Source organism: Lissotriton vulgaris, chromosome 9 (genome assembly GCF_964263255.1).
Source record: "Lissotriton vulgaris chromosome 9, aLisVul1.2, whole genome shotgun sequence".
NCBI classification, from domain to species: Eukaryota; Metazoa; Chordata; class Amphibia; order Caudata; family Salamandridae; genus Lissotriton; species Lissotriton vulgaris.
The window spans coordinates 225209491-225235180 of NC_141697.1; the positions used below are offsets into that span (position 1 = coordinate 225209491).

The window sequence follows — 25690 nt, forward strand, 5'->3', positions numbered from 1 at the left end:
CGTTACTTGTGTATTGTAGGACTATCAAATGTTATGTGAGACTTCTAATGCGATTATTGCAATTTCAAAGGGATCCTAAAGTGTTTTTTTAATCTTTTTCTGTTGTACATTACTGCAAAACTCAATAAACCCCCCAAAAAATGAAAAACACTTGGGCGATGGACAGCCAGGGCTGTTGTGTCATATAACAAGCACACTTCTCCAACATCTGTGAACACTTTCAAATGTCATACCAAAGCAGCTATCCCATGGTAATTGGCATTATTAATTTTAACGAACAAATCTAACCAGATCACTATCTTGTAGAATGATGATTAGTGTGCTCATAACAAGATAGAGAGGAATTTAACGGGTTAGCAGGATAGTAATTGAATCTTAAGGCGTAAACCTGCTGGACAGACATAGCTGGGCAAAGGCTTCACCCTAAAGCAGGGGTCTCCAAACCGGTCCTGGAGGGCCGGATCCATGCCAGATTTTTAAAATAACTACATGTATCTCAATGGGGATATCCAAAAAATCTGGCATGGATCCGGCCCTCCAGGACCTGTTTGGAGACCCCTGCCCTGAAGCATGCAAATACTGCGCTGGAAAGGGAAGGAGCAAGCCAGGGTAGCCAGGGCTACAGCAAGAAAAGCAGTACACATTGGAAGGCGAGGGCTGAAATCCGGACAAGAAGAATCCGCTGAGTCAGGAGAGCAAACCAGAGGCACTGCAACATAAGGAGCCAGGACAACCTCTGTATCTCCAAGCTAGACACTGGCTGATTGGGTTAAGCTGACTTGAATAAACAGCCTAGCTGTATGATCATATGAGAAACATGCAGTGGTTTCTGGGAGAACCAGCGCAAACAGATGTATTGAAAAAAACATGGCATGCATTATCATCGCAATAATCACCAAACGTCGAAGCACAAATCCCCTGGCAAGCACAAAGCCCCACCACAGTAAGAAGGAAACTCCTGATGGGCAAGAGCAGTAACCCATATCAGCATGCGCAGGCTGTGGTGTCTCAAGAAGTCAGTGCACTTCTTTAGTCACATCCTTTGTTATTCATTCCACCATACAGAATTCAAGGCTTCGTGGAGAGGATGTGGTCTCATGGCTAGACTGCCGCCGACTTTGGAGCTGGGAAACCAAGGTGCGAGCCTCAGGGTCAACTCCACATCCTGTGATTCTGGGCAAATCACTTAATCTCCCTGTGCCTACCAAAAAAAAATGAATGTGTCCTTGTGTAACGTAACTGGTGCTCATGTAAAGTGCTCCAATACCTTCGGATCGAGTTTGCGCTATATAAATCTGGAGAAATAAAAGGCGGAAGGCTCTCTCGCAGAAAACTGGCCTATTTTTACTGTGGGGTTCTCATATTATGTCTGTTCATTTGGGTTGTGTTATTCAGATCACCTCCCTCATGCGGACCCTGCTTCAACAATAACCTGCTGTGTTGTTTCTGAGAGGATGGAATACCAGAATCATACACAGGACATTATCAACTTACTGGCTTTGCTTTGATTTGTATAATCAGGTCAAGGTTACAGGTCAGTTCAAGGTTACAAGGTCAAACCTTTGGTAATTTTCAAGACTTTTTCCAAAAAGACAACCAAGTGATGTTTCCCAACACGATGGCTCAAATGAGCAAATGGAGGCGAGGCAAGTGTTGCACCATGTGCAGGGGATGAAGAAATGGTATGCTCCCAGGCGGGGTCGTGCTAATCCTAATCTAATAAGGTACCACATCTAACATTTGTTTTTCCCCCAAGACTGTCTATTTTCTGCACTTATTTTCCTGACAATGGGCTTTGAGTAGCTTCTGTTGACAAAACGCCTGATTTATTCTAGCTCTGCAATTGGTTTCAATTTTTGAGTCAATTATTTATTGCAACATTGATACCTCTATTGCTCTTTCCCTTTAGTAGATATCAGTTCGGACGTTTACAAATGAGGATTTATATTTTGAATTTCAGAGGCTGCCATCAGGATCTTTAATGTATAGAAGTTCAGCTGCCCTGGTGAACCACTTAATCCTGCTGCTCTTACAATTCCATACGTTTTCGGTCTAGTATAGGGTTTTCACTAGCAATGGTGAGCAGAGGCAGTCTTCCTTGGGATTCCCAGATTCCTTCACTTTTAGGTCTTAACTTTATGTCAGCTCTTGTGACTCATGTTTACTGACTTTGATTCTATGGACCAAGAGTGTACTTTGATGAAGGCTGATGATGGGAAGTAGCTGGATCCACCTACTCCAGGGACTATGCCCTTAAATCAGAGTTGATTGCTGCACCCGATACAGCTGATGCAAAATTCAGGGATATATGATGTTACAACGCGGACTTTTACTCCGCATACTGTTACAACGCGGATTTTACAACGCGGATACTGTAACAACGCATGTATTTACAACGCATTTTTTTACAACGCAGGTACCTTTAGAACGCATACCATTACAACGTAAGTATTGGTAAGTATATGTTAAAATTAATATTATAAACGTAAATTAATTTTAATAAATATAATTTAAGGTAATGTTATTTAATTTAATTTCCGTTAATTAATTTAATATAAAAATAATAATAGATTATTTTTACACTGTACCCCTGTACCCAAGAAACTCAAAACTGACCCTCAACACCCAAAATAAATTTAAGTAAATTAATTTAAATTAATTTAAATTAATTATTGTAATTTTTAAAAGAAAGTAATTTATTTTTACCCTGTACCCCTGTACCCCAAAAACTCAAAACTGACCCTAAACCCCAAAAATAATGTAATGTAATTTAAATTAATTTATTTACTATAAAATAATTTAATTAAAAATTAATTATAATTTACCCTGTACCCCAAAAACTAAAAACTGACCCTGAACCCTAAAAATACCCCTTTACCCAAAAACTGAAAACTGACCCTGAACCCTAAAAATACCCCTTTACCCAAAAACTAAAAACTGACCCTGAACCCTAAAAATACCCCTTTACCCAAAAACTAAAAACTGACCCTGAACCCTAAAAATACCCCTTTACCCAAAAACTGAAAACTGACCCTGAACCCTAAAAATACCCCTTTACCCAAAAACTGAAAACTGACCCTGAACCCTAAAAATACCCCTTTACCCAAAAACTGAAAACTGACCCTGAACCCAAAAAATACCCCTTTACCCAAAAACTGAAAACTGACCCTGAACCCTAAAAATACCCCTTTACCCAAAAACTGAAAACTGACCCTGAACCCTAAAAATACCCCTTTACCCAAAAACTGAAAACTGACCCTGAACCCTAAAAATACCCCTTTACCCAAAAACTGAAAACTGACCCTGAACCCTAAAAATACCCCTTTACCCAAAAACTGAAAACTGACCCTGAACCCTAAAAATACCCCTTTACCCAAAAACTGAAAACTGACCCTGAACCCTAAAAATACCCCTTTACCCAAAAACTGAAAACTGACCCTGAACCCTAAAAATACCCCTTTACCCAAAAACTAAAAACTGACCCTGAACCCTAAAAATACCCCTTTACCCAAAAACCCAAAACTGACCCTAACCCCTAAAAATACCCAACATATAACATTTTAAAATAATTATATACTTACCAATACTTACGTTGTAATGGTATGCGTTGTAAAGGTACCTGCGTTGTAAAAAAATGCGTTGTAAAAACATGAGTTGTAACAGTACCTGCGTTGTAATAGATGCGTTGTAACGGTAGTGCGTTGTAAAAAATGCGTTGTAACAGGTGCACACCGAAATTCAGGCGCTCAGATGCCAGTGGTCAGCTGCCGTCTCATCACTGTGGATGACGTTAGCTGAAAACAGTCTTCTACAGCTTGATTTTTGCCTCCTGGAGGGTAAGGTTTCTTTTGCGCATAGCAGATCTAGGTGGCATGTCATTGTTTCTCCTGCCATTTGATAGTCATATGGCCATGAACTGCTGGTACTTCCCTCTATCTGCCTGGCACAATGAATAGCCGTAGCCATCCGGCAATGCCTCGACAGCCTGGGAGGATAAGACATTCTTCATCTAAGCTCCCTCAAGCGGGTAACTCATTGGTTCTAAGGCTATATGTAGCTGGTGTCTAGGTATTGGCGTGCATGTAATCTGAGGGAGTGCAAACTTAATCATACTCCACTTTCTCTTGTTTGCAGAGTATGCATCTTGTTGCTGCCTGTGTTATGGTAGGCTCTCCTTTGCATGTGTAGGCTTTAGTGCAGGTGCATGCAGAGCCCTTGCCAGGCAGGTATGGATTTGACTGCCATCTAGAATAGCGGACTGCTGTTTGTGGTGTTTTCATTCATTTTCCTTTTCTGAACTTTGCTGGCCTTCTATCACAGTGAGTAGCTGACATTTTATGAACTTTTTTTAACACTACTTTAATATTACCATTATTCTACGTCTCTGATTTGATTTGGGGAAAAACGGAAGCGCCCAGAAACTGATCCATAAAATATACTTGTATGTAGATACAGAAACATACCAAATATACTTAGGAACCAAACAAAGATGCCACAAGGGTAGACAGGTTTGGAATATCAGGTCATAAAGAAAGTAACCTCCAGACTTCCTCCACTGTTTGCCTGCAACCCATGTGTTTGATTATCCGCTACAACATGTCTTTCATGTATTGCCCTAAGCATGGGTATGCCCAGACGTGGGTTCCATGCTCACTGTGTCACTGGAACCAAGCTATACTTGGCTGATGAGCCCTTAACTAGGGCAAAACCTGTCCTGGGATGCTTGTGTTCCAGTTCAGGGAGGACCTGGCTTAGCCATTCGGGATGGACTGTTCCCATGAGGAGTAGGGTCAATACTAGTTTGCATATTGCTGGGTCCAAACTTCAGGGTCAGACGTGGCACTAGGCAAGAATGCCCTTTGTCCCCATTGATCTTTCCCTTGCCATGGAACCTCTGGCGGGTCTGCTGCGAGAAAGCGGAGCAGACTGGGGTATACCCATAGAAGATGGTCTCCACACGGTGTCCCTATATGCTGATGACCTGTTGCTGTACATGAGTGCCTTGCATGTTATACCGCCAGCTATATCCAACATATTCCGTAGGTTTGTGGAATTCTCAAGCCTTAAGGTAAACTGGGCCAAATCGGGTGCTTATTCATTTCGCGACTGATATAACAATAAATGAGACGGTGCTCACCTGGTACCCGACAATGTTCAGATACCTGTGCATATACATCGACAGATCCCCAGCGGACATACTGGAGGGCAACTTGGTACACGCCATCTCCTCCATACGGGCGCAGATACAATTCTTGAAGACTCTGCCACTCAATGTGATGAGTCCCATCACTCTAACTAAGATGGAATGGAATGGAATGACGATTTATAAAGCGTGATAGTTACCCGGAGGCGTCCTAGCGCTAGCAGATAGCATAAGCTATGAGGTTAGACCGCCTTCCTAATCCGGATGTGAGAAGAGCAGAGTTTTTAAGTGCCTACGGAAAATCAACAAATTCGATTCCGTGCATAAATAGAGAGGCAGGGAGTTGATAGTATTACCCAGGCTATTGTATTATTTAGCAAATCTTCCGGTATATGTCCCGGTGCAACTGATTCGGGAGCTGGAAGGGTTAATTAGAGGTCTAACATGGAATACGGGGCAGCCCAGAATAGCGCTGCAGAAATTATATGCACCACCGGAATGTGGGGGTTCGGCAGTTCCTCATCTAGAATTACATTACTTAGCTGAACAGCTACAATGGTTTGCAAAGTGGCTTAAGTGGCAAGAACCTGGTAGATACTGCCTCTGAGTCGTATTCGTGGACACAGACACAAATCTATAGCTTATTTCACCCACTGACGAAATCTCCCCGCCCAACACAGATACATATAGAGTTAGCCCATAGATGCTACCGAAGGACCCTCCAACTTACAAAAGACACTATTCCTTATGCCCCAATACTGCCGCTGGTCAGTCCACGCCCTGAGGCAGAGACTTTGTAACGGACGTAGCGCTGACGCCCTGAACTGAGGTAGGAGTGGAGACACTGGGAGATCCATACGCGGATGGTGCCTTGTTGTTGTCTTATGCAACCCTGACAGCGGATACTGGCTTGCCGTTGAGTCAGTTACTCCTACATGCAGCCATCATATGGACATTGACACTAACATGGGGCGATTTGACAATTGCGCCGCAAACACATCAGTTACTGCAGTATCTGCATGTGGTGGGGGAGGAGACCCATGTGATTCATTGGCTAGTGCAGGCCCTGCTTACATGCGTGTTAAAACCACCACAGAGACTCCGGGCGCGATGGGCTGAGGACAGAGGTCAACCCTGGACAGATAAGGACTGGGGACGTGTCTTGGCTGGTACCACACACATACAGTTTCAAACTCATACAAACATATATATTACACAGAGCGTATCTCTCGCCAGACAAGATCAATAAATACTTTAAGATCACCACCTCCGCTTGCCCAAGATGCCATCTACTAGACGCTGACCTACTACACATGCTGTGGTCCTGCCGCTTACTTCACTCCATGTCTGAACTGGGGTGGCAGAGTGGGCTAAAGAATGGTGATGGATTAAATCCAGATCTGTTGACTGGGTGTGAGTGTTTGATTGGTTCAGATGCTCCCTCCATCATCATCCCCTTTTATATCCCCTTGTTCGCCATAAGTTGGCAGGGTATGCTCAGACGTGAGTCTCTTGCTCACTTTGCCACTGGATTCAAGCAAGCCTGGCTGAAGACGGCTGGAATGCCAGAAAGCAGTCCTAGGAAACTTGTTTCCGGTCCAGGGAAGGCATGGCTTGGCAGTTCGGGCTGGACTGTTCCCATGAGGCACAGGGTAAGACTTATTTGCATATGGCCATGTCTGAACTGGGGTGGCAGAGTGGGCTAAAGAACGGTGATGGATTAAACCCAGATCTGTTGACTGAGTGTGAGTGTTTGATTGGTTCAGGTGCTCCGTCCATCACCACCCCTTTTTGTACCGCTTTGTTCGCCATACGTTGGCAGGGTATGCTTAGACATGAGTCCCTTGCTCACTTTGTCACTGGATAAAGCAAGCCTGGCTGAAGACGACTGGAATGCCAGAAACCGGTCCTAGGAAGCTTGTTTCCGGTCCAGGGAAGGCATGGCTTGGCAATTCGGGCTGGACTGTTCCCATGAGGCACAGGGTCAGACTGATTTGCATATGGCCATGTCTGAAATGGGGTGGCAGAGTGGGCTAAAGAACTGTGATGGATTAAACCCAGATCTGTTGACTGGGTGTGAGTGTTTGATTGGTTCAGATGCTCCGTCCATTACCACCCCCTTTTGTACCGCTTTGTTTGCCATAAGTTGGCAGGGTATGCTCAGACGTGAGTCCCTTGCTCACTTTGCCACTGGATTCAAGCATGCCTGGCTGAAGACGACTGGAATGCCAGAAACTGGTCCTAGGAAGCTTGTTTCCAGTTCAGGGAAGGCATGGCTTGGCAGTTCGGGCTGGACTGTTCCCATGAGGCACAGGGTCAGACTGCTTTGCATATCGCCATGTCTGAACTGGGGTGGCAGAGTGGGCTAAAGAACGGTGATGGAGTAAACCCAGATCTGTTGACTTGGTGTGAGTGTTTGATTGGTTCAGATGCTCCGTCTATCACCACCCCCTTTTGTACCGCTTTGTTCACCATAAGTTGGCAGGGTATGCTCAGACGTGAGTCCCTTGCTCACTTTGCCACTGGATTCAAACAAGCCTGGCTGAAGACGGCTTGAATGCCAGAAACCGGTCCTAGGAAGCTTGTTTCCGGTCCAGGGAAGGCATGGCTTGGCAGTTCGGGCTGGACTGTTCCCATGAGGCACAGGGTCAGATTGATTTGCATATGGCCATGTCTGAACTGGGGTGGCAGAGTGGGCTAAAGAACGGTGATGGATTTAACCCAGATCTGTTGACTGGGTGTGACTGTTTGATTGGTTCAGATGCTCCGTCCATCACCACCCCCTTTTGTACTGCTTTGTTTGCCATAAGTTGGCAGGGTATGCTTAGACGTGAGTCCCTTGCTCACTTTGCCACTGGATTCAAGCAAGCCTGGCTGAAGATCGCTGGAATATCAGAAACCGGTCCTAGGAAGCTTGGTTCCGGGCCAGGGAAGGCATGGCTTGGCAGTTTGGGCTGGACTGTTCCCATGAGGCACAGGGTCAGACTGATTTGCATATGGCCATGTCTGAACTGGGGTGGCAGAGTGGGCTAAAGAACGGTGATGGATTAAACCCAGATCTGTTAACTGGGTGTGAGTGTTTGATTGGTTCAGATGCTCCGTCCATCACCACCCCCTTTTGCACCGCTTTGTTCACCATAAGTTGGCAGGGTATGCTCAGACGTGAGTCCCTTGCTCACTTTGCCACTGGATTCAAGCAAGCCTGGCTGAAGACGGCTGGAATGCCAGAAACCGGTCCTAGGAAGCTTGTTTCGGGTCCAGGGGAGGCATGGCTTGGCAGTTCGGGCTGGACTGTTCCCATGAGGCACAGGGTCAGACTGATTTGCATATGGCCATGTCTGAACTGGGGTGGCAGAGTGGGCTAAAGAACGGTGATGGATTAAACCCAGATCTGTTGACTGGGTGTGAGTGTTTGATTGATTCAGATGCTCCGTCCATCACCACCCCCTTTTGTACTACTTTACTCCTATTGGCACAACATTACGGAAACTTTAACCAGCAGCACCAACACCGAGGTGCCAAACACATGGGAGATTTGCATCTGGGGTTTTACAAACGAACAAAAGCTAACAAAGTAAGCTCTAGATTCTGTGACTTAGGCTTAATCACTTCGAAACGATTGATAACCAAGAGATGGAAACAAGGAGACCCTCCGGAAACAGTCCCTAGAAAATTGGGCACAGGCGGAGAGCATCATTCTTCATAGGGATGAAACGGCTGGGCTGCATAAGTTTCCCATCGCACAGGCCTGGGATGACATTCTGAAAGCCCTTACACAAACTAATGCGATGTTGTGTGCGCCCCCGTACAGCGGGTGGAAGATGATGCCTGACGTGCTGCCTGGGTGGAGCAGATAAGCCGTGTATGCAAGGCACCTTAGCCATGACTGTTAGGTTGGGCAATGACCCACATTCCTTCATGATACTACATGGACACAACCTTAGATGCATGACACCTTGGCATCCACGCAACCACAAACTGACCAGGAAAAGCAATTCAAGTCTGCTAAAATGCACATGACCCTCGACATGACTTCACTCGAAAGGCACTTAACACAGTAGGTACATGTTCCTTTGTGTACTTGATATCTCCTTTTCTTTTGCATCTATCTTATGTTTATTAGTTATGCTTCTAATGTTAAAAAATGAAGATCAGTGCTTCTAATGTTAAAAAATGAATGCAATCAGTGATATTGTTCACTTCCTATTACCCATGCTTTATTGTCTTTTGTTATCCAACAATTGTATTGTACACAAGTCATACGTTATTGTAGTAATAGGCCTGTTCGCATTTGACTAATTACTGTTAGAAGAAGTTACATATGACAGACATGTCCTGCCCCACAATTAGAGGTGACGGTATGCATGGGTTTTCATATACCCATACCAATCTGCCAATGCACGTCAACCTCTGCGATACAGAGGCAAATTACGCTGTGGTTACCAAGTGGTAATATCTGGAATTATATACGGAATGACACAGCGATATTATTCTTGTATGTAAGTGCAATATATACCTATGCTTGATTTGTTTGTATTAAGAAAATAAAAAAAACGCAATATATATTTTTTTTTTTAAATGGCTGGGTCCAAACTGAAGTGGCATGGTGAGCAAAGGAACGATGGGTTGGAGTGCTATCCTGAGCTAATGCCATAGTTAGACTTATTGCAAGAAGCCTCCCATTATGTTTTGTGTGTTTCATAAACTACAGCATACTACATTGGGAGAGTGGAATCCTGGCTTCAGCAGTTTACCTAGAACCCCCTTTATCACCTAAAAGGTGATAAGTGGAGAGGGCTGGGGTACCATCCCTGCAGGTGAGACAGAATAAGCCAAAACATCTCAGCAATTCCATAACTGAAGGAGATGCTATCTCAATAATGCAGAAGCCCTCAGGTGTACAAAAAGCAGCAGAGGGAATAGGAAGTGGGTGAGAGGGTAAAAAGGGACCAGAATTAGTAGAGGGCTCCCCCACTGTGCAATCCTTTATCAGAACGTACTATGTAGACTGTTGGGTTGTAGGGTGGTGGTGGCGTCACCTAACGGGCTCCTCTAAAATCAAATCTATCTCCATGTCATCGGAAATGCCCCCTTTGAGTCCTGCTGCCACTTCTTCCTGCTCCTCTGTTCATTAAAACGTGCAACTCTCCATGTCTTTTTATACTGCCCCTACTTGCCTCTTCCTGCTAGCTGCTAATGAATCATCAGTAAGCAGCTCTGTGCCTGGTAACCACAGCGTGGTCCAGCTAGGCTGCTGGATTACCGCCAGATGCCCGAGATTCACATTGGGCCATCACACAGCCTCCAAATTAAGGGGCTATCTGATGGTAGAACAGGGCACAGGGTGCTCAGCAGTAGGGCCTAGTCCTCGGGTGGGATCCATGTCTGCTTGTGAGGCCATCAATCACCTCGTCTGTTTTACTAAAACTGACTAACGTGAACCGTGTAACTGGACCTCATAAATGTCATCTGCTCAGGGTCGACAACTCATCAGTTCCATCCAGGGTTGGACTGGGACACAAAAGACACTCGGGCACCAAAATGAAAATAGGCTCTCATTAGCAAATCAGGTGTCTAAAAAGAGGCCCACATTTGCATATTGGCGTTGTTTTGAACTTTTAAATCCACACTTTATAAATGTTTTGCAAGGTATGGGAGTCTGCATGCATTTTTGCTTGATGCTGGCAATGTTTATTGTTATATCAGGGAAATCAACAGTAAAAAAAAGGGTGAGAAACGACCCACCAGACTATAAAACAGGCCCAGAAACAGCCAAACTATCGACACACACGTTTACCTGTCAGACCAGCACTTTGGCCACTGCCAGATTTCCCAATAGGCCAGTTGGACCCTGGTTCTATCTAATACAGATGGTCTGTGGCTGTGTGCCTTTGGTAGGTGCCTTGGATTATAAAGCTAATTACTGTAATCCTAGAGTCAAGGATAGTTAAGAATGTACTAGATGGAGAAAACTACTTTACGACCTGAAAGATGTTCAGCCATAGAGTACTCCTCGAATACACATGCTTGCGGAGGTATTCTCGACTCAGGATATATACTCATTATTAGATTTTCAGATTTATATGTGGTATGTGCCATTTCATGAAGACTCTTACACATACTATCACCTGGACTGTGTGGGTGGGACGGAAGGTATGTATCTGATGGAACCTCTCTTCTATGTCCTTGATTGCTTGTTAATGACATGTATGTGTCTTCTTGGTCCTCCACGGCTGCAGTGAGGTCTTCCTTTGTCTGTTGGATCATCTGCTCGTTTTCCACAAACGAATGTTCATTTGCGTCCCGTTTATGCATTGGTTCATCATGGGTAGTGTTTGCAGAGAGCTGAAAAGTGGAGTCATTTGTTTTTTCTGCTCCATCCTCTGGCAAAACCCTCTTCACTTCCTGGGGTTGTTCATTCTTCTGCTCAATCTCCCCGCTGGGAAATGAGTTTTTTTCACTGCTAGTCTTTCGAGGAGCTTCACCTGTAACTGAAAACAGAAATGGATATTGAACACAATATTTACATTTTAAACATATTATCAGGTAAAATATTTCAGTACCAGTAAATGAGATACCACAAGAATGTATGAATACATTCACGCTGATATTTATAGTATGTAGTGTTACTCTGCCAGGTGCTCTCTATACTGCTAAGATTTTCAATTATTTTATGTAGTTACATATATAAAAAGACTTAACATAATGTTAAAAAAATATTTAAAAATAGAACACATTTACTCTTTATTTTTGAAGAGTTTAACAACCATTTGTGAATGTAAAAATAATGTAACATTTTGTTATATAATTAGAGTTCTTAGAATTCATTTTATACATCACTTTTAATAATTCTTATTAATAAAAATATTATTTTTTTATTTAAACTTCAGCAAAATAATTTTAATTTAGTGCATTAATCCAGTAAATAGCGGGAACACAACATGCAGGTGAAAGAAACTGCCAGCAAAAATAAAAAAGGGCCACAATGCTAAAAGGTATGAAGGAATTCACATTCATATAAAGGAAGCACAAGCCAACGTCCTACTAGAGGGGACACACAAAACAGGACAATTCTAGGTAGATGAGTTTCTTTGTAGGCACACTAGAATGGAGTGAAACCTTTTTCCATTAGTAGGTAGGTATGGGTACATCTTATATTTAAGTACTGGGATGAGAAAGTAATTAAAAGGTAATGGTACCTTGCCTGCCCGCTGATGAAGACCTACATAACAATAAGATTGTGTGGTCTGACACATATAAAGCTATAAAGTGTGAGGGCACTCATGCTAGCCAAGTGTTTCTCAGCTCTACGCTCTGTACCCAGATGTGTACAATAGAAGTGACATGGTGCATAACTTTCTGAGGTTTGACTCAGGAATTACCACGCCACTGGAGACAGTCATACTAGATATGATCATAATAAAGAGATCAACTAAGATGTTGAATATATTTTCTGCTATTAAAAGGTCCTAGCTGTAACTTGTAAGGTTCCCATATTAAAATATGTGAACACCTAAATCTATTTACTGTCGCTGCTCATTGATTATGACCTCGATTGAGGTGCTCATTCGGGCTGACAAAGCAGAAAGAGAAAGCTCTTATTGACAGAGAGTTCTATCTTTTTTTGAAAGTAGAGGTATATATTACACTGTTTTAAAGGTGATTCAAAAGGCTGAAGAAAACACCAACAGAAATATTAATTTCATCTTTATAGGAACAAGCTGGGGCCCTCTAATTCTGTAATAGGTGTGGATCTTGAAGACGTTCCTGATTCTCTGATCAAGAAGATGAGAAAAGCTGTTCTCACTTGTACCATTCTCTTCTGAACTTGAACACCCTTTGGACCAGTCAGTAGCATCACCTGATGTTGGTGCACCGCCTACCTGGTATTACAGACACACAAGCCACAAGCCAGGATGGTTTGGTAGTTGTGGAGTCCTTGACAAACTGAGTTTCCAAAGACTGCTGTGGGGCCTCTTGGCAGCTCTTAGCCTTGGCTGGTGACGTTTATGTCAGTTTAATGATTCTCCAGTGGCTAAAAACGGAATCTCATAGATTTCCATGTTTACATTCACTCACCTCCCAGTGATTAATATTGAATAAGTAAACTATTTTGCAATTTCCCTTTATCATTTTTTAAAATCATTTTACATCAGTTGTTTTTGCCGTTGGCAGTGATGACACACGCATGCATTATTAATATTGTGCTGAACAATGAAACTCTCAAATTTACATGTGTATACTGACTTTGAGCTATTGCAGTTGAAACATATGACCTGTCCACGCGTGTCTTTCCAGGTTTATGCTAACTAGGCCTCAGTTAAGCCTCAACACCATCTTGTCCATAATGAATGTCAAAACATTGCCTTAATCTTCTGTTCATAATTCTGCTGCACGGAGTTCTTTATTTCTGAATGATCCTGTTTGCGAAGAGAGTCTGCTAGAGGGCCTAATGTACAATTTTCTCAAGGACCTTACGCTTTACACGCGACATTGCATTCATTCAAATGGTTTACTGTTTTAAATGTAACTAGTTTGTTCTGACAGCCCTGGATTACCTTTGGCCAGAGTGGCTGGATCAATATTCATGTAGTGGGTTAGTGCTAAGGTGCAAGGCTTATGTGACATTTTGTATTTCTATGATTTTATTTGTTGAAAATGCAATTCTTTGCTCACACAACTGTGACTTTGCAGTTCTAGTGAAATACAAAAAAATAAAAAATATATACGGAGAAAATGCCTATATAAACTCTTGAAATTGAGATTGAACCAGAACTCTTGAGAGACCTTTTCTGTGCTACTAGGGATGCTGCCCAGTTTCTCAATGATTTTGCTGCACACTTTGCCTACTATTAATTTTGCCTATAATTCTGCATTAGTCATATTACTAAGTCTTCATGTCAATTATTTTATGCATTTCAATGAGATTAGCTACATTTGCACTGTATTGTACTCTATTGAATCTTGTAATAAGCCATGTTTTTCCTAAATTCCACTGTGGAACCCAGTTTCGAACCAGTCCTTTCTTTACTGACTGTATTTCGAAATTATGTTTGTACCTTGTCTCTAGGACACATTGCCTTTTGAAATTGGGGTTAACACTGTCCTGATCCACCCAGCTCCTGGGTGTGCTATTGAGCTGTAAAATGTTAGGCGCTCAGCACATCCACAGTAGCTAATACAATTTCTCATTTTATGAAGGTGATGTGGACTTTACATATTTTAACCATAGTCCTTATTTCTGTTGTTGATAACTGCACACCCAGTAACCCCTTTAAGGATTTGCCTTGAGCTTGGTTCAAGTTACTAAAGTGTGAGACGATGCTTCCTGAGTTTCAAAGGCGTTGGATGGTTTGTCGGTATGGTGTCTTTTTTCAGAATCCTGTTGTGAACGTGTAGCCATAACACTTGTGAATATATTTAGCTAATCTCCCCTCTCAGTCCATCTGGGTGTTTTTCCACCGTTTAGGTTGATTGAGGCTAAGAGTAATGAACCTCACAAAAGTCATGAAATGGAGCATTTAAGGTTGACAAAAAACCTTAACTCCTTTCATAATGCACATCTAGTGATAGTGTATATGAGAGTATAAAATTACCTAATTGATTTCATGGATTGCCTCGTATAGGACATCTTTAATTACAGCATCATTCAGGGGTGTAGTCTTACATCATGCTTCTTTGCCCTGTTTGCGTTTGGGATCACAGCCAGCATGGGCAAAATGTGTTGACTAATCAACTTTTTGAAGCAGAAAACTACCCTTTTAATTTAACAAGTTACATCACAGTTGATATTGGGCTGGTTGAAAATCTGGCCCTATGGGCCACCACGCTGAAAGGAGATAGTGAATAAAATCTGACCAATGCAAATTAAATTCTGACTTCAATAAAAACTACCAAAGAGTCAATCTATCAGTTATAATAAATTATAAATTGTCTGTACCTCCTAATTGTATTATACACAAGTTATTCATCAACTATTTTGAAAAGAAAAACAATTTTTAAGAAACGTATAAGTAGCTTTTACAATGTTACTAAAACAAAATTAAGAGGGATCAGAAAATATTTATAATTAAATTAAAATAGCAATTACATTTTATACACGTTTTTCAATAGATCTCTAGGTTTTTTGTATGTTAAAAACAGAAGTCAAATATCTATTCTAACAATAACCAAATTGTGCCACATTGTTTTTTCAAAACCCCAAATACCTATAATAATAGAAAGCACATTTAAAGTGGGTTGGCAAACATGTGAAAATACATTTTAAGATTGGGCTCAACACTGTTTAAACTCAGGCGTTCGATGCGGTACACTGGCCCTTCCTGGAGGCCACCTTGGTTAAATTTGGTATAGGTCCCACGTTTCAGCACTAGATGGGTCTCTTGTTCAGGGATCCCCGTGCGAGGGTTAAGGTCAATGGCCAGGTCTCTGGAGATTTCCCCATCAGACTGGACACCCGACAGGGTTGTCCCCTCTCTTCACTACTCTTTGCTCTTACGATAGAGATAGTGGCCTGCGTGATTAGGCAGTGCCCAAAGATTTGGGGGTTCCGAATAACACCAACAGATACTGGGGAAGAAAAGATCTCGCTCTATGCGGATGACATCTTGCTCTATATAACTCACCTGACTATCACGATTCCCGCCTTATTCGATGTCATGGACCTCTATAGGACATGCTCAGGTTACACCATAAACTGGCACAAGTCGGTCATCTACAGCCCAAGAGCCTTGGCTGCTTGGCCCACTCTCCCTGGGGCCCTGCAGATAGCACATACTGCGTTTACATATCTAGGGACTTACCTTACCACAGACTGGAGGATTTTGTACCAGAGAAACATCCAACGGGTCATAACCAATTTTGCAGCAGATGCACAGAGATGGAAATCTCTCCCTCTCAAAATCCTAGGCCGGGTGGCTATGTTTAAGAGGATTACCCTGCCCTGTTTCCTTTACGCCCTCCATAATGAGAACTTCCCCCTTTTCTGGCAGACCTTTCGAACGGTAGATACGGAATTACGTTCCCTTCTATGGCTCGGGAAGCAACCGAGGATTGCATTGACTACATTACACCGCAACCAGTACAATGGGGGGATCTCGCTGCCTGATATAGATGCCTACTTCTGGGCAGAACATCTAACCCCGGTGAATGAATGGCTACAGGCCACAGCAGACCACCCCACCTATAGGCTTGAAAGGGACACTCTGGCAAACCACACATGCATGTATTATCTCTATGGGGGATCGGGGTAAGGGACGACTTCTCCCGGCCACACAAGTAATGCTAGAGGTATGGGACAGGGCGTTGAAGGCACTGTGGTGGGCTCGCAAACCTACTAAACAGACACCTCTTTGGCACTGTCCCTAGTTAAAAGAAGTCCACAAACTGAAGGGCTTTGAGGGGGGAATGCCATAGGCATTTCTATCATAGGAGACATCATAGCCAAGGGTAAACTTAAAGGTTTCCGGCGCTGCAGACAGACTTTGGGTTGCACACCTCCCAGTTTTTGAAGTATGAGCAACTCCGACATGCCTGGCAGGCGGAGGGCTCCTTATCCTCCTTGCTGCCAGAGTATGCACCCTTAGAGGGCTGCCTACTACAGGAACACATACTTACTAAAGCAGTATCACTGACGTATCGGACCTTGAATAATAATGCACCAGACAGGCTGGGAAGACTGAGGGAGTCCAGGGAACTAACCTTAGGCACACTTGAGAACATAGACTGGGAAGCAGCCTTAATGCATCATCAAGAGGCAGCCATTAAATCCTGTCTTATTCAGTATAAGATACTACACAGAGTATAATATGATAGGGCCCAAGTTCACCGTATGGGCCGTGCCAGTGACTCGAATTGTCTGAGATGTGGCCATACCCAGGGAGATTTCTATCATACCATTTGGGACTGCCCTGACATACAGACCTATTGGGAAACGGTGTTGGGGGAATTGAGCAAGGTCTTAGAAACAACATTACCAATGGACCCTAAGTTCATACTGTTAGGCATACCCGGGGATGTAGACTTAGGCCGCCCGCAGCTCATTTTCGCCATGTTAGCTCTGGTGGTGGCATAACGGAACGTAGCTCGGGCATGGGGAGCGGCATCATTACCACAGCTCCGAGAATGGAAGACGGGAATTGGTATGGCGGCAGAGAGGGTCACATAGGGGAGAGGCTGCCCAAGAAAGTTCCGTAGGGTATGGGGCAAATGGAGGACATATTATGGACTGGATGGAGGATTGGGCGATGGTTAGCGGGCTTTTAAGAGGTCCCTCCTTTAACCCTGGCCATGACTGCCGGCTCGCCTGTCCTGGAGCACTCCAGGTGGGGCAGAAACATAAGACACTGCAGTGAAGAACGGTGAATGGGTGTGACTTGCAGATTCGAGTTGGCCAAAGGGATGATGATGTGGGACTATAAGTGATGTTGATTATATATGTATGTCTCTGCACGACGATATGCTTTCTTTCGTTTTTTGCTTGGTTCAAAATACAAATAAAAACATTTTTTTTTAAAACACTGTTTAAACTTCTAAAAGTTATGCATATTTTTGGCCCATGTTGTATAAAGAAAAGTACTGCCAATGAGAAGCAATTATTTCAAATTAATTTGGGCTCTCTCCTACAAAGGAGAATGAGGGAAGTCAAACATTCACCCTTTTCGCTTCGAAACAGTAATTTTTTTTAGCTTCCTGATAATCCATTCTAATTTGATATTGGAGATGTTCAAAGCCACTGTACTTCTTTAGGCTAGGTTTGGGTACCTAACCTAATAGCTCAAGATATGATTTATAAATATTGTGCTGTGAATATATGTGACTTACTCTTGTAGTAAAGGTTATCTGACAGAGTATTGAAGACAAAAATATTGTGTGGGCAGAATATCATGTCAAAATTATTGTAGACCGAAATATCATGAAGTTAAGTGCAAATAGAATGGGTAAATATGGATTTACTTCGCTTAACCCCACATCTACGTACCTTGAAATTGAATATTTCATCAAGGTACATAGATATGGAGTTAAGTATAGTAAAACCTACTGATAGAAACTTACCTTACTTGAATTCTGAAAAAAGCCAGGAGTACTATAAAAGGAAGTCACAGCAATCATATCCAGTATTGGTTAACAATAAAGTGCAACACTACAAAAGCAGGAAAGCACAATATGGGCTACTTTTAAAATTTCTGCAACAACTTTTAAAAATCCTCCCTTACATTATTGTATCAAATGTGTTGATACATTTTTCAAGTGAATGTAACCTATCTAAAAAGTTATTTTAAAGTTTTTTCAGAATGTATCCGTAACTCAAGCTTCTTTTGAGGTCAGCTCTCTGACCTAATAGAATTGTTCACAGTGGTCTATAAAGACTTGATAACAATTGCCACAGAGAAGTGACAGAATGATTCTCAAAGCTTTTTAAAGAGCAGTACTTTCAAATGAACACCGTAAAGTGTGATAATACACTATTACTATACTCCAACTTTAGTTTACATAGGTCTACAACCACATCTCACACGCAACATTGATTTCAGTACACGGCACTACATGTTTATTAAGTAAATTGATGTGTTCAGTACCTGATTCTGCTTTTGACAGGTTTTCTTGAGTTGCACATTTGAGTTTTATGTCAGAGAAAAAGTTTTGACACGTGTGAAACCATTTCATTTCTTCGTTCTTCCACCTCTCACAGGCTGTGTCCCAGATGTTTCCGTATGCAGCAAACACAGTTCCCTGAGTGCTTGCCATGACACCACTCCCACATGACAAAGTGGTTATTTCTTCTTTCACATTTTCAAGATTTTGTTTGAGTATCTCTAGTTTACTATCTTTGCAGAGACTCAAAAAATTTGCTAACTCGATATTTGTCATCTCCGAACGCAGTTGCTGCACCACTCTGAACACTGTGATTACTTCTGGACTAGCCTGATTCAACAGTACACTTTGTCCAATTATCTCAGAAGAAGCCTTGCATGGAATTGCATCATCTTTTTCTGCATCTTTCAAAGTCTCTCTCATTGTCACTTTTTCATTGAAGTTAGTCAATCCCACAGGTAAGTTGTCATTGGTCATTTTTAACACTTTGCTCTTGGGTAAGTCTTCTGTGTATGCCAGTTTAATGTCAGTGTCGATGAAAGCTGGTTCATCATGTACATCAATACGTTCTCTCATTTGTTGGATATCATTGTCATCTTTCTTGTTTAACTGATTGTCAGATACCTCTGTTTCTGTACTTGTGCTAGAAACTTTTGCTTCTGTATTTTTTCTAAATAAATTGCCCAAAAATCCAGATGTGTCAGAAATTATGCTACCTATAATTCCCTTTTTTGAGACAGGTATTTGATGTCCTAAACTATGGAGTTCTAGCCTTTCTTGTGTTTCCCCATTACTTTCACTACCATCTACATTTTCTGAAGTACCTGTCATAATTTTATCATACTGATGCACAGGGTTAAAAACATTGGTTTGTTCAGCATTTGTCATAATACCATCAACTGCATGTAAACTTTCTAGATCTCGATCCATTTTCAATTCTTGTTTGAGACTAGGTAGTGAAGGATGATTTAGAATGTCACTTTCCTGAGCATCGGATATTGATTGTTCATGTGAGTCAGCAGACCATATTGTGTCTGAATCAGAATCTTCCATCAATCTTTGAGCATTTTCAAATCTTATGTCTTCCTTATGTTCTTTGTGGTGCAGGGAGGGCTGTCCACTAGTTTCCACTACAGCTAGTAAACTATCCTCTACAAATGTATCATAGTAAAAGTCATCCTCCTCCTTTAAATTATTGTTACCTTGTTGAGGATGGAAACGTTCATTCTGGAGCTCTGGGGATATTTGGAGTTGTTCTAATACTTTTGTTTCAGTGACAATAAAAATACTGTGGTCTAAGGCATGGTCCTTTGATTGAGGATCTGCTATGTACTGTTCACTAGAACTACTATTGTCAGTAAGATCTGATTTGTCAGCTGGGGGATACTTTGGTGCTTCTAGACACTCATCAGAGTACTTGTTATCTTCTTCCTTGTTGGGCATTTCCTGGGATGATCTCACATTGCTGTCTGATGAGTCTTTTACAGACTCTCTACTAAAAACATCAGATCTTTTTGACATGATGCTTTCCACGTATTCATGGTGACTACAGTGTCCAAACTGTAACTTATCTAAATCTGATGGCAAACAAATGTCCCTCATATGGGTGGTATGCTTCAGAATCTCTTCTTCTATAACACTGTATTTGATATATGATTTGATGCTAACATCAGGCCTCTCCTTGGATGACAAAAGGTCAACTCTGGTGACCAAATCATTCAAACTACTTTCTTTCTGGATGCTATCTTGGTTCAGGATTCCATCAGTATATTGTCTTTTAGTTTGTTCTTGCAAATTCAATTCTTCCTCTCCAAGAGATATTTTAAGTTCTATGTCAGGTTTTTGTGATTTGTGGTCAAGCAAAGTATCACCGAAATCCAAAATACCTCTAATAGTTACATCCTCAAAAGAATGATCCTTGGTATTTGATTCCGTGATGCGTACTTTTTGCAATTCCTCTTCTACAAATGTCTCTAAAGATTGTGTTACAATTATTTCAACTAAATCTTGATTTAATACACCATGAATAGAAGGAACAGTGTCATAATGGGAAGATCCCCGTGTTTGAAGGGTGTCTACAAAGCTGGACTCTTCTGTAGTTGGTGCAGTCAAAATTGTGCCATTTAGTTCTTCTGCACTTTCATTATATTCCACATTTTCTTCTTTGGGCTTCAGTAGGTCATCATTTGTCTCTAAAGCAACGGTGGAAGGATTAACACTGCAGTTTGGTTTCTTCTTTTCATTATGAAATACTTCTTCAATAAGTACTTCCTCATTCATGCTTGTTGCCTGAGAAAATGTGCTGTTCAGTGCAGAGCACTGGAGGGAATTGTCACTGTTTTGTATTAACAGTTCATCAGATTGTATGGCAGAAGCTGTGACTTCTTTAAAAACTACCATTTTATTTTCAATTGCAGCATCTTCATGGTTAGCTAAATTCACTTTGGGAATCTTCTCGAAAGAAGACGTTGCAGCTGCAGGTTCTTGATTTTTTGAGCTTTCATTATCGTTGAGTTCCTTATTCGAAGATACTTTTGCAGGAGTGTTATGTTGGGTAGCTAAGTCTTCAGCATTTGAAGAAGGATGATGTTGCTGGTTACTTGAACCATGATCACCAGCATTTACAACATTTCCTTGATACACTCCCTGCCTTTCATTAATGCTAAGACTAGGCTCACTGAGATATAATGGGGTCAGGGTAGCTACTGGCTGCCTGTCAACATAAGCTTTATGCAAGACAGGTGAATCTAGAGGTACACTGGGAAGAGAAACCACATTGTCTATTGTTGTGCTTTTGACTGTTTGTTTGTCACTATCTTTGTCAGTTTGGATGCCTACTACAAATGAGGAGTCCTTATATTTTGAAAGGTCAATATGGTTAGGTGCACACACGTGTAAATGGCTGACAGATTGCATTTTCAAGCCATTTCCTTTATGATTTTGTAAAAGTTTTTTTCTATTCTCAAATTGGAATTTTACTTCAGATATATCACCCAAGGTTTGCTTTTTGGTACAGCCCACAGATTTTGATGTAAAACTTTGGGCATTCCAAAAAGTCTTCAAATGATTTATAGATACAAGAGAAGGTAGCATTCCCACCTCACTCTGAACCTGCTCCTTATTTCCTTCTGTCTCAGTTATGACCATTCTCTGGAAGTTCCCAACTGATGAGGATTGTGGAGCTTCAGCTGCTACCTCTTTGGCCTCAGTATTGATAGACTGTTGACCAGTACCTCGATCGGACGGGTGCCTGTGAAAACCAATGATGTTACCATACATATTTTCATACCAACCTGGTTTGTTCCATTTGTTTTCTGCTTCTTTATTATGTTCCTCTACTGCTGCATGTTGTGTCACGTGACTTTCCAAAGAAGTTTCACCACTGTAATCTTCGGTAGGCTGCTCGGTATAGGTAATGGCAATGGCTGATGGCGACTCATCTGTTCTTGTAGAGATCTTGACATTCAAAATGTTTTCTAAATTGTTTGAAAACAACTCAGATGTTAAAGGGTTATTTTCAGGTTTTTTAGACTCTTTTAGGAGTTGATCTGTCTGGTCGTTCATAGTGTCTTCTGTCACTGTACTTCTCATTTCAGCTGGGTCCTCACTGACTGAGCCTAAATCTGCTTCTCCTGGCGTTAACTCCAGATGCGCTTCTTTCATTTCTATGTTCGCTTCAGTTTGTTTCTCTTGCAAAAGAGTGTTATCTGTGCTACTTTCCTGGACGTTAAAAATCTTATCTATGCCCAATTTAAACCAACTAGGTGTGGAAAGCTCTTCAACTGCCTTTTTAGTTTCATATTCTTCTGATGAACTATTTTCTTTAGAATCTCTGGCTTGATCTAAATAGGATAATTCATTGTATATACTGCCTGCCTCACCATTTCGCATTTTGTCTGCCCCTGACCCATCTATGTTTAGCTTTCTTTCATGATTTGGGCTAATGTCAGATTCCAATGAGTCTAAGATCAGTTTTGGTTCACTACTATCTGTGTTTTCATCTTTTTGGTTTTCTTCTTTGTTAATTGTTCCTTTGATTATCTGACCCAAGTTAAAAACATTATCTAAACCCAAGCTTAACCAGTGTGACCCAGAACCTGCATTATCACTTTCCATTTTTTCTTCCGTTTCTGTGAAGGGGTCAGTTACTATAGAAACTGCATCATTTTTTGAATCTCCATCCATGGTATTTTCTTGGGTTTCTGTTTCAGTTATAATGTGTTGATCCTCTAATATGTGTTCTGTTTCCGTTTTCCCAAAAGGAAGATAGTCGCTAAAACCACTACCAAACCAACTGGATTCCTTTTCCCCTCGGTCATCTGGGTTGATCTCTTCGCTTATTGCAATTTTTCTACTGTGGAATGAGTTCTCTTGCATAGGATCTTCAGTTGGATCCAGTTCTTTCAATTCTTGTTTGCCACCCATACCAAGCCATCCAGTAAAGCTTGAAACACTCCATGCATCATTGATTGGTTCTTGCAAAATAGCTTCACCTATACTCCCAATGTCCTCTGTTTCTTCAATGGGATCATGTTCAGTATTCTTTGTAGCTACCCTTGAGCTTTCTGAGCTTTCTGAGCTTTGTGATTTGTCCTGTGTGACCTCATGGTTATTTCTCTCTGCAGTGGGATGAATTACTTCTTTTGTTTGGAGAGACATACTTGACGGCTTTAGAAGCTCACCTTCTGCCACTGTGAGATACGGTTCCATATCTGGGTACATATAGTCCATTTCCGGATCATTATCGTGTAACACACTATCTTCATTTTCAAAAACATATTCCCCTCCATCAAGGCAAATGAAGTCTGTTTCCTAGAAAAAGAAATGGTTTTATTTATGGCAGCAATATTAGTAACTAATAAAAAATCATACCTGCAACAGTAATTATATATTCTTTTGGAACAAAATTAAGTAAAAATGTAATTACCTGTTAGCTAGCAAAATGCAAATAGTTAAAGTGCAAACGCCTTGTTACAAGTTGCACACAGAGGTGTCCACATTGAGGGGCTATGGGGTACATTAATACTCTGACTAATTAGAAGTGCCCTGGTGTTTCTGGACCCGGTTATCCCATGTTCAAAAACACTAGATGATTCCTGGCAGGGCCTAAGTCACAACCAGGCCCACAGTCACCCAGATAATGCTCCCCGAGCATTGCCTTGTTTACCCTCATAGCCCCAGATGCGCAGGACATCTTCGATGGCCACCTGCTAAAAGCAGGTGGTAAATGGTGCTGTTAATTGTTATCCATTATTTGACTTGTAATTTGGAATGAGATACAGAAAATGACCCATTTTACCAGGTCTGCATGTTTTCTTCCCATTCTGAGGTCAATCACTTCTAATGCCTAATATTTTGGTGAGGAGTTAGGGACTAAAATTGGAGATTCCAGCCCTGCAATATCTCTGCCTGTAATGAGGCCCTAAATGCCTAGTTCTCCAGCATTTGTCCAGTGGCTAGCATGGTATGTTGTGTAAATTAAAGAGTAAGCATTATGAATGGTTTACATCTACATCAATAAATACAGTTTCTAAACTCGCTATGTTGCTGGGGATGCTCATGTCCTTGGTCTTGGATAATCTATTTACTTCAGTAAACATCTGCAGTTTCTCTATTGCATTTCTGGAAATACAACTTTTTATTCAGTGATCCATTCACCAACTTAGGTGCTTCCTTTCTCTTGACAATTTTGGTGTGAATCCCAATTGAGCGAAACTGCTGATGTGGTGATTTTGTACTCTGAACTCATGATACCAGATGGATTGGGAAATCTGGGATACAGAGTTGCTGCAGTATTCTATTTCTTTCCTTATGGAATGGGGAATCACGCTTTGTTAAGAAAACATGTATAGAAATTACTTTGTGCTGAAAAAGTTTTTGACTTGTCTTCTACAATGAGGCAAACGTTTATATGGGCAATCTATGAAACACTCACACCCAAAGCATTAATTAACAGAGATAGAAGTCCCAGACTTGGTCAGAAAGCAAGATGGTGGCTGTGTCAGGTTGGCTGTTTTCTGCCCTCCTCCTATCGAGTCTACCATATAGCTAATCGATCCTCAACAGTCTTTCTGGGTGATGAGAGCAGAGATTTGGGTTCGCTAGCCTTTCGCTAGCTGTGTGGTCATTTACAGCGTAAGGATCATCCTCGCTGCATTGTGTTTAGAGGCAGCTGGCCTAGCGAGCGGCTTGCTGTGCATCCGCAACTACAAGACACTAGGCAAAGCTGTAAGAGGCTCAAAAACACACAGAGGTGTTGAAGAAGCAACGAGAATGGAGTCAGGTCTGCGTCGTTCGGATAAGCCTTCAGTGAAAAAGCCGGCAGAGAAACAGAGCTGGAAGAAGGGGGCCCATGGGTATGCAAAAGCGATAGTTACTGTGGGCTCTGCAGGCTCTATGGCGGATTTCTTTAAAAAGCCTACACGACCTTCAGGTTCAAATACAGGCTCACCTACAGGCTTGTGGTCAGATAGCCCGGCTCCTGCTTCTGGTCTAGTGTGTTCTGCTGAGCTTGGAGCTTAATGTCACTAGTCAAAACTCCTTGGAAGGGAGCATGGAGTCACCCTCTTCTCTAGAAAAATTAGAATTATCTATGCAGAGCCCAGATGGACTAATTGAGCTAACTAATAAAGAAGGTATGGCTGCCCCAATTTCTGTAACAGGGGTGAATGTGCATGACACTTTGGACAGGGAGGCTATACCTTGGAGCCCGGTAACAGAACCGGATGTAGATGGCAAGTAACTGAGGACACCTTATGACTTCAGCAACTGTCCTCCAGCGCCGTAACTTAGGTGTGCATGGACTCAAGGAATCATCTTTTTTCACACTGACTGGTCGGATGAGGACAGTCAGGGGTTAGCTGGAGGTCACTCTAGGGTTAACTCACTGGACAGCATGCTCACTGATATAAGCGGTCAGGATGAGAGACGGGGCCTCACATCTTGCGACAGGCA

The 25690-nt window shown here is 42.0% G+C and overlaps 1 protein-coding gene across 6 annotated transcripts in view; it reads right to left on the reverse strand.

Moving 5' to 3' along the window:
* MIA2 (MIA SH3 domain ER export factor 2) overlaps positions 1 to 25690 on the reverse strand; it is a 702601-nt gene that overhangs the window by 623264 nt on the left and 53647 nt on the right. For 2 of the 6 annotated variants that reach the window (XM_086937351.1, XM_086937350.1), the window contains exons 4-5: positions 22030 to 23548; positions 11272 to 11634 (exon numbers count right to left, since the gene is read on the reverse strand). In XM_086937351.1, the coding sequence (XP_086793477.1) occupies positions 11272 to 11634; positions 22030 to 23548 (1882 nt within the window). Of the gene's footprint in view, positions 1 to 11259; positions 11635 to 18720; positions 23549 to 25690 lie in introns of all 6 variants that reach the window. The other 4 variants (XM_086937348.1, XM_086937347.1, XM_086937349.1 and 1 more) reach the window with 3 other exon arrangements.